General features: G+C 36.7%; 1 protein-coding gene across 5 annotated transcripts in view; it reads left to right on the top strand.

Moving 5' to 3' along the window:
* ETV1 (ets variant 1) overlaps nucleotides 1-10,294 on the top strand; it is a 97,831-nt gene that overhangs the window by 80,675 nt on the left and 6,862 nt on the right. For all 5 annotated transcript variants that reach the window (XM_010862148.1, XM_010862150.1, XM_010862147.1 and 2 more), the window contains 2 exons: nucleotides 2,845-3,014; nucleotides 8,896-8,997. In XM_010862148.1, the coding sequence (XP_010860450.1) occupies nucleotides 2,845-3,014; nucleotides 8,896-8,997 (272 nt within the window). The remainder of the gene's footprint in view (nucleotides 1-2,844; nucleotides 3,015-8,895; nucleotides 8,998-10,294) is intronic.

Below are 10,294 nucleotides of genomic sequence, written 5' to 3'. Positions count from 1 at the left end.
TTAGTTAGTGATTGTGCATCCTCTTTTTTTTTTTCTTTGGAAGATGTTCATTACTAATGCGACATTAGTTTGTAATTGCTCCAAATGGATTTAGGAAAGCATTACCTTTTTAATATCACTTGCTGTGGCAATGAAAATGAAAACATCACCCCCACATGTTAGAAAAGGGTAAGGGGTGTCAAGTTCGAGAGACTCTTCTTCTTTTGACAAAGATTGCAAACAGTCGGCATCTAGAAGGAGGCTTGGGTAAAAAGCGAACGGTTGATTGACTTAGTGGTTCTTCAGAGTGGTCTCCCTATTTCCTGCTTTGATTGTTTAACAGGAAATGAGCAGGGGCCTTCTGATTAGCTGATTGCACAAACTTTCAGGATCATGGCTGTAATGACTTGGTAGCTCTTGGGAGTTTTAATTGTCATTATTTAAACAGCAAAGGATATGCACAGATTACTCGTCTATCTCTAATTAGTTGCTTGAAGACTACTCTGTTCTCGATGCTTTTGCTACTCTTAGACTTACCAGACAGGATGACCAGTCTTGGGAATATCTGTTTCCTTAGCCTCCCTTTAAAATGCTAAATTCATCTCAAGGTCATGGGTTAAACTCTAACACAGATCACCTTTTCAGTTTTATTCTATAATAAATGTTAGTTTTAACCTTTGAGTTTCAGAGGTGTGATGTGTGTTATTGTATTTAGCACCATTAGCAGAGTATCAAAATGCTTAAAATCTAGTTTTTTTTCTCTTGAAATAAAGCAGAAGGTCTACTTTTTGGAATAACCTTCATCAGTTCCTTTCATAGTCAGTGAGTTAACTTTTTAAGAAATGACGATAATTAGTATGGGCATGCAAGGAAGAAAAACAGTTCAAAATATAGACAAGATCAGGGTGTAATCTAACAGGGCAAAGACAGAGTCACACTTGTGTTTGGGGAAGCTAATTGTCTTGATTATTTTTTCCCTTTGATTTTTAAATACTTCTCAGCTTCATACTAAGGAAATATTTTGGGCAAAATAGTATTGGGCTTACATTTTATAAGGAACAGAGAACAAGAAGAAAGAAAATCAAAGAATTTTTTTTTTCCTTGTGCAAGGCGAATATGATCAGTCAGTTTTATAGGCAGAAGCAATCTAAAGGTTAGAACATTTCACAGTGTTTCATTCCATCTGCAAAATTATTCTTTTGCCCCCATGAAAATTTCTAAATCTCAGAAGGAAAAACTAAGATAAATAAAACTATCACTGAACAATATGAAGAGACACTTCCATATTCTATAGCTTAGACCAAAACAGCATAATGATTTTTAGCAGCTATTGAGTGAAAAATTTTACTTTGATTTTTTTTAAGTATTTTTTCTATCATTATTTCAAGAGGTGTATTTCTGTCTTCTGACCAAAGGAAAGTTTTAAAAAGCTTGTGATTTGGGCTATTTTATAATTCACTCTTCATGTTAGTATATCACCTTAAGTATATTCTGTCTAAATTGTTTCTAAACAATTTCCCTCTGCATGAAGGAGAGAAATTCATGCATTAATAGTGATATGCTTATAGGGCCTTAGACATTCAATTCCCAATGTGATTGGTTCCACATATTTTTGAGACAGTTTGCTGGACCTGGAAATGTATAATCAGTAGTCATGAAACTGAGTTGTGTGTGTGTGTTTTCTTTTGTTCGTTCGTTTGCTTTTGGTAAAACCAAAATATCTGACCAGATTTATACCAAAGAATTGGAAACTGACGCCTTTATTGCTGTAATCTATTTAATAGACTTTTACAGTTTGTATGTAGCACAAACAATCCTTTCTTGTTTAAAAATACAGCTTTACAGAAAACTCTGGTGTGTTCATTTTTATATGTATATGTATTTTTGAATTGGACTCTCAGAAAAAGAATAACAAGCTAAACTCAAATAAGTGCAATATAAACAAGAGATAAGGAAAAATGAGAGACTTTTCATTTGCTGCCAGCTGAGCAAAGCATGGTGGCAATATGAAGGTGTGGTAGAAAGATAGCATGATGGTAATCCAGTATGCCTTGCATTACCCATGATATTTTCCTGATTTTTACTTAGCTCACAGAGTTTAAGCTGCTATTAAATTTGCTTTGAAACATTTGCATTTAAATTTTCAATAGTTTGTCACATGCAAATCAATGAGGTATTTATAAATTGTAGTTTGCAAATTTTAATTTGTATAAATAAAATGCCTGGAGCTTAAAATTGATTACTGCCTCTCCACTGTTGCTTAGAGTAGTGTGTGTGTGTGTGTGTGTGTGTGTGTTAGTCACTCAGTCATGTCCGATTCTGCGACTCCATGGACTGTAAAGCCTGCCAGGCTTCTCTGTCCATGGACTTCTCCAGGCAAGAATACTGGCGTGGGTAGCCATTCCCTTCTCCAGGGGGATCTTCCTGTCTCAGGAACTTAACCTGGATTTCCCACATTGCAGGCAGGTTCTTTACCATCTGAGCCACCAGGGAAGCCCTGCTTAGAGCAGTAAGAGATGGCATTAACAATGAAGTAAAGAAGTAGGATTAGATACTATAGTTTTTAAAATGTATCTGAAGAAAACAAAAGATACAGCGTTTTTGTAAGTCAGTGACATCTGTGCATTTATTTTGCCCTGTGTGCATTTATATTGACCTATGCGTAGTTATCTGTAAGTTTGTAGATTCCTGGTTTATATTCAACCATTTAACTGTGTTAAATCCCTATTTAATGAAAAAGATATATTTCATAGAAACTCTTAAATTAGTTGTGGTTTAACCGTTTTTAGTGATTATTTTAATATAAATTTTATATAACTGTCATAATAATGCTAATCATAGAAACTTAAAATGTTTTTAATTTAGGAGACATAAAACAAGAGCCAGGGATGTATCGGGAAGGACCCACATACCAGCGGCGGGGATCACTTCAGCTCTGGCAGTTTTTGGTAGCTCTTCTAGACGACCCTTCAAATTCCCATTTTATTGCCTGGACTGGGAGAGGCATGGAATTTAAACTGATTGAGCCTGAAGAGGTGAGTTTCATAGCTTCTATTTAGGGAAATCAGCTATGTCATAATAGAAAGACACATACTTGATTAATATGCCAAAAATTCACTTTTTAATTTTAAAACTTTAGGGGAACATTTTGAGTGAAAAGGTAGTCCAAAGGAAAAAAAAGCAAGCATACGTGTAAAATAAGAAATGAACATGTTACAGGCTTGTTCCAGTTGAATACTATCCTATAGAACTGATGTTGAAGAAAATCAACGGGAACATTACTGTGCATGCGCGCTAAGTCACTTCAGCTGTATCTGACTCTGTAGGGCAGGGCCTGGGCCTTCTCTAAAGGTGCTTCTAAGTTGGGCTTGTTGAATGGTCTTCGAGAAAGAGAAGAACGTGCATCAAGTTCAACTCATTTTAGGGAGAGAGGAATTGTTCTTGAGAATTAGAAGCTATTAATTGGACAATCTTGATTTTTGGCAGGAGGGTCGGAGAAAAACATTTAGAGAACTAAGTCATGTGTAAGAGGGCTGTAGGGGAGACACAGCTGTGGGAATACAGGCACTCAAAGGCCATAGTGGGAAATTCTCACTCCTTGGGTGTCTCTTAAGAGACACAGACCCATAGGAATATTGTTTCCCTTTGATTAATGGTAATAACCTGTTTTGGATCAGCTGGGCGGTATACACTCCATTGGAAGGTAAGAATAAAGTTTAAAATGTCACATGATACCTAAGAAATTGCCCAAATGAGAGGACTCTGGATAGAGATACAATGGGTAAATGGAGCTCCTTTCATTCTGTTCAGTTGTCTTACCCCCTTCCAGCCTGCCCTTGTGTACATACAAGTGGAGTATTTTCCTATAAAACTTCCCAGTTCAATGTTTATTCTTCTCGGGAGTAGCTTTAGATTTAAGGCTACTGTTATTATTACAGTGTAACCTACCAAATAGCATTTGGACCTCAAGGGAAAGGCGACGTTTTATATTTATTTACACTTTTAGAAGAATTTTGTCCATGCTGGGTCTTGGTGGCAGTGTGCAGTCTTCTCATGTGGTAGCTTGTCTTGTTGTGGAGCAGGGTCTCTAAAGCACAGGATCAGGGGTTGTGACACGCCGGCTTTAGCTGTCCCTCAGCAGGTAGAATCTTCCCGGACCAGGAATCAAACCCAGGTGCCCCACATTGGCAGGCAGACTCTCAACCACTATACCAGCAGGGAAGTTTGAAGGGCCAACTTTCATTAAAGTTTGTGTCTTTTCATGAAAGATGCTTTCTCTCTTTACATTAGCTGAGAAAGCATTGGGAGACTTTTAGCTAACATAGCTATGACTCAGATTGGCTGTTGTATCTTAAACACCCCAGAAAAGTAAAAAAAAAAAAAATTAAGAGATATCTATTTTTTTTACCTTAAATTAATTCGTTTCATGTAGATTTGACATCTACAACCTAGGCTAATGGGCCTATATACATCTTATATTATCTGCTCTGTGAGTCCTTGTATTCAGTCATAATCACATAATATGTCCTAATTTGATATCCAGAAGATAAGATGATAGTACTTGTAAAGATTTAAGGGATTTATCTGATTCGAGTATGGATTGAATAAAGTATGAAATAAGAAGAACTAATGAGCACAATTAAGTCTACTCCAGGTTATATCAGTGAGAGGGTATGTTTCCATTTTCTTTAGCCCCACACCAAGTATACACAGATACATGCATAATACCTACTCACACACAGAGGGCTCAGGATCAAAACTGTAAGTATCCATTATCAAGTATGGGCTAAATGTTTGGGTAGTTGAATTTTGTATTGTGTCTAAAACTTAATTTGGCTGTCAAAGGAAATTCATCTTTATGTAGATGTACTTAAATAATGTAAGTGAAAGAACCACAAAAATGTGAAGCACTAAAGATTGAGGCTAGAATCACTTAACATAAAGTAATTTGAAAGCTTGTTAAGTAATGATGAGAATGTGAGCTCTTCATCTCATGAAAGATGTTAATAATCACTGCAAGAGTTGGTTCATGCTAGACCTTAAGGACATCCAGCAGGGATTTATATCAGTTACTTCTGTCCATCTGTGATTAAAGTGAGCAGAAACAGAATTTTTTATTGTTGCCATGGGCTTCCCTGATAGCTCAGCTGGTAAAGAATCTGCTTTAAATGCAGGAGACCACAGTTTGATTCCTGGGTCAGGAAGATCCCCTGGAGAAGGGAAAGGCTACCCACTCCAATATTCTGGCCTGGAGAATTCCACGGACTTGGAATTCTCCAATACGTGGAGAATTCCATGTATTGTCCATGGGGTCGCAAAGAGTCGGACGGCCTTCACTTTCACTTTCATTTGTTAAGATGGGGGTATTACTGAATTACATCAGTGATTATTGATCCACTTAGAAGTGTAAAAATTCTTAGGCTAGTGATTAAGTTCTTTATGTATTGATTTTTAAGCTGATTGTGTTGAAACAACTAGAATAGGAGACTTGACCAGGGGACCATTATGTTACATCAGATTGTGAATCTCTGTGACTTTTTAATTTTTTTAGCCTAGAAGGAATACAATTATATCTGTTCTTATGACAGACTAGCATTTAGATACCTTTTCTGTAGCAGACTCTGAAAGTAAAAAAAGAGCTGAGGAATTCAGAGAGTCGGCGGACCATTTCCAAATAGTAACTAACTCCCTGGTAATAGGGAAGTAAGCACTGAACGTCTCCGAAGGCCTTTTGTTCAAAATGAAACATTCCATTTCTGATTGCTGCATTGCTCACTGCTGCAATTGCTTCCATCAGGCAATGACTCTGCTGTTTATGTTTAAATTTCTTCTTTGAGAAGTGTCTGTGAAATTCCTTTAGTCTTCGTGGCCCCCGGTCACCCTCTTCTTTCAATCACACAGCAATTCTTTGAGGGTCTGCGACAGCGCAGCTCATGAAAGGTGGCTGTGAAACCATCCTTGTTGGAATTACTTTAAGTTCCACTTGTTTATATTCCATCTTGCAGTTTAAAATGATACTGAGTGAGATTTCAGTCTTGCACTGATCATCTGCTCTGTGTGTTTAGGATAACTTCAGCAAGCGCATAATCTTTACCTTCTCTTCTTTGAGATATTTGAAATTATGGGATCTTATTTTTGAATTAATCATGGGTTCAGGGAACAGTTATTGACATAGCAAAGCATCTACAGGACACAGCATGCTAAGTCATTTCAGTTGTGTCCGACTCTTTGCAACCCCATGCACTATAGCCTACCAGGCTACCTTGTCCATGGGGATTCTGCAGGCAAGAATACTGGAGTGGGTTGCCATTTCCTCCTCTGGGGGACCTTCCTGACCCAGAGATCAAACCCACATCTCTTATATCTCCTTTATTCACAGGTAGGTTTTTACTACTAATGCCACCTAAGTAGAAGTCTTTTGGTAATATTCAAGATTGTTGAGCTGGAAGAGTTATCGAGAAGTCTGATAGCCTGTGGTTTCTAGGTTTACTGTTGCATATTCAAGCATGATTTTTTAAAATAAATTGAATAATATTAATAATTGAACAATTACATTGTCCTATTTAATTCATTTGACAATAAGGGTAACTGCTATAGTGCTACATAGATCGTTCCACTCTCCTCATTGACAGCCAACGTGTTCATTTGAAAGAATGTTATAAGGAAGTTACTAGAAGTATTGTTACCGTTGTACATGCTCCATGTTGAAAATGGTCCTTTGGCTGGATATAGTGGTGATTGTGATGGGTCATTCGTGAGGGCTGGATGGACTTTATTAGTTGTTGGATGGTCTAACCTGTCCTGGAAGTTATTATGTTGTCTGTTCATTTTAAGTTTCAGTCTTTTAAAACGATTTTATTATGATAGGAACACAACATGGGATGTATCTTCTTATCCAGTTTTTAAGTGCTTGGTCCAATATTGTAAACTAGAGGCACAGTGTTAAAGCAAATTTCTAGAGCTCATTCCTTTATCTTCTATAACGTGTCTACATCTCCTAGGCATATGGGTATGTCTCATTTTCTTCAACTTTATGATAAACGTGATATTGAAATAGCTCTAAAAATAAATTTGATTGTTTTAATATGTCTACTGATACCCACAGTGCTGTGAATTAGCTGGCATCAGAAAAGTCAAACTCTGCTTACGATATTAAAAAAAAGGCATCTTTTTCTCCCTAAAGACCTCCTTTGGGGAGAGAGAAAGTTGTTGTTAAGTTTGTCGCAGGTTATTTTGCTTTCTAGGTATATCCTGGTGAGCTAGAAAAAAATTATTAAGAAATGCCAAAGTATTCAGAAATTGTTGTTCAGTTTAAGGAGATACTGATAATTTATTTTCACATCCCCTCCAGGTTTGCAGGCTCTTCAGTTGTCCTGTCTGTTAAAGATTCACTGATGTCCATTGTTAGCTGTTTAAAAGATGTTTTATTTAGAAAGTATTGCTTTCACTTATTATTGCCACTTGCCCATCACACTATTGCTCCCAACATTTACATTAAAATTAAGTTTATCTTAATTAATGAAATTAATTAATGGGTTGATTAATATTAATGGAATCCATTAGTTAATCCATTAATTAATGGAATATTAATGTGTGCCTGTCACTGTGACTTTCTATTTGGAGATACATAGTCACAGGGATGTGACATCTCATATTTCGCTTTTAAAAAGTATACTGATGTATGTGACTAAATTACATTGTATCTTCATTCAGGAAATAGAAATTAGTGAGAGAGAAAATAGGAAAGATTAGTGTTTTTTAAAGAAAAAAAACAAACCACAGAGAAAGGTTATTGCTAATAAAATAGAGTATTTCTGCAAAGCATTGTATAAGATGTTGCTATATGACATACAACAACTTGGAATTCTGAGAACTTGAAGGAGAACGCTAACCCAATTAGAAAATGCTCTCTCCGGGTTGCCTAGGTATACACGGGGGCTGCAATTTCTGCTCAGATGAAGCAAAAGTGGAAATTAATGAGGATGTGACTTTGACTGGAGTCACAAAAGCAGGCTACCCTGTTCTGGATCATCTACAGCTAGCCCAGGGTCATGGGGAGGGAGGGGATACAGATTCATTGAGGAAGGAGGTTTTGCTAAAGCTCTATTGAAGAACTTCGTCTTTGCCAGAAAAGTTGCACTTCCAAAGTCGTATTATAAAAAGCTCGGAGATTGTTCACAAAACCACAAAATGGATATTCTGCTTTAGAGATTTTTGTTTGTGGACTCGTATACATGGTGACCTTTTTTGCTTCCTTCTTATTTTTAGCATCTAATTACTGTTCTTTAAATGAATGCTTAATTCCACCAGTTTAGTATTGACTGCACTTTTTTTATTTTCTGATGCTGCTTCAGGCAATAAAAATTATGTACAGTTCAGCTTACTAATTTGTGCATACTATGCCACTTGTCTTTTAGCCAGTGTGTTTTAGCCAGTGTCAAGCAGGGTATCTTTTTTCCTTTGACTTATCATAACCTGAAAAACACCTTTACCAAGAGATCTTTATTTATAGATAAAGTTGCTCTTGATCTTTAGTTTTTAATCTGAAAAAGAAATAAGAAGGAAAAAGCAGAAATGAGACCTCAGAATGGGAAATATGCCTCATTTTGGTGAATTGCAGCCTGTTCAGTCCCGTTGTAAACACATTCCCTTATTTCCATTTAATTTTGTATCCAAAACAATAGTGACAATGAATTCTATTGTGATGTTTCAGAGTGATCACTTAGTGCCTGGTTGAGAAAGCAAACCAGGACCCAGGAAATGCAGATCTTGATAGCTTTTGCCTCTTATACGTATGCCATCGATTTGGATATGTTTTAGATGGTTTGGAAGTAGTTAATGAATTAACTTAATTTTTATGAAATATGTTGATAAGATAATACTTAACACAACAATGTGGTTCTGTCTCAATGGCAGGTGGCCAGGCGTTGGGGCATTCAGAAAAACAGGCCAGCTATGAACTATGATAAACTTAGCCGTTCACTCCGCTATTATTATGAGAAAGGAATCATGCAAAAGGTGAGCAGCTAACACAGCATTAAAATTTATTGAAATGTTTCACATTCATCCGCATGTCATACTTCAAAGCCACATATCATTGCATTGTTGAAGCAAGGTTTTCGCTCACTTTAACGTATGCTTAGCTGTTGGTTTTCCTATTACAGGGCCTTCTGTTTATAAATTTATGAGCATTATAGGCAAATATGTAATACAAAATAGATTTTATGAAAGTCCCCACTTTGCTGTGTTTGGTTAAAAAAAATCCTGCTTTAGTACTAATATGGCAATATATGGCAATATATGTCCCTAAAAGTTGTTGACATTTTGCTCATTCTCCACAATTATACAATTTTGAATATTAGCTGAATGTTTCCTTTCCCCCTCTTTTTCTGATTCTTAAAACAGTCAGAGCATTTCTTGTTCTCATTCTGAAAAACATCTTTTCTTGGCTGATTTCATTACTTGACAGCTTAACATCTTAAACAGTTGATTTGAAATGAGTATTTAATCTTATCTTGTTGGCATAAGGACATAAATATGCTTTATTTCAAATCAGTGTCTTAATATTTCAAGGTAGCTTGTTTAAAAAGTGTGAGATAAAACAAATGAATTACACTTGGGACAAAATCTAAAATTTTTGAAGAAGGTAATGAATAAATAAAGATAAAACATTTGGGCATTTGTTATTATTAGTATCTTTCAGCCTTGCATTGTACTCAATCTATTAGTCTTGACTGTGAATGGCGTTTTAGGATTTATCCATTGTGAACGTTACATTATAGTTTCATTATGTGTCCTTTGTTCATTTGTGGAAACATGAACATAGTTACATATTACAGATCATGACATAGTTTTATGTCACCATGCTGCTACTGCTAAGTCGCTTCAGTCGTGTCCAACTCTGTGCAACCCCATAGACAGCAGCCCAACAGGCTCCTCCGCCCCTGGGATTCTCCAGGCAAGAACACTGGAGTGGGTTGCCATTTCCTTCTCCAATGCATGAAAGTGAAAAGTGAAAGTGAAGTCACTCAATCATATCTGACTCTTTGCAACCCCATGGACTGAAGCCTACCAGGCTCCTCCATCCGTGAGATTTTCCAGGCAAGAGTACTGGAGTGGGGTGCCATTGCCTTCTCCGTAGCTATTCTCTCCATAGCTACTGTCACCATAGCTATGCCAAGAAAAACTATACCAGTTGGTCCATGACAATGGTAAAAGAAGAGGGGGAAATAGCATCATTTGGGCTTTCTGGACCAAAGGCAATCTGCTGTCTGGTTAGCCAGCCAGTAAGTTAGAACTTCAAAGAGCCTTAAAA

The sequence above is a fragment of the Bison bison genome, unplaced genomic scaffold (genome assembly GCF_000754665.1).
Source record: "Bison bison bison isolate TAMUID 2011002044 unplaced genomic scaffold, Bison_UMD1.0 scf7180017864479, whole genome shotgun sequence".
Taxonomy (NCBI): domain Eukaryota; kingdom Metazoa; phylum Chordata; class Mammalia; order Artiodactyla; family Bovidae; genus Bison; species Bison bison.
This window is presented reverse-complemented; position numbering and strand designations above follow the sequence as displayed.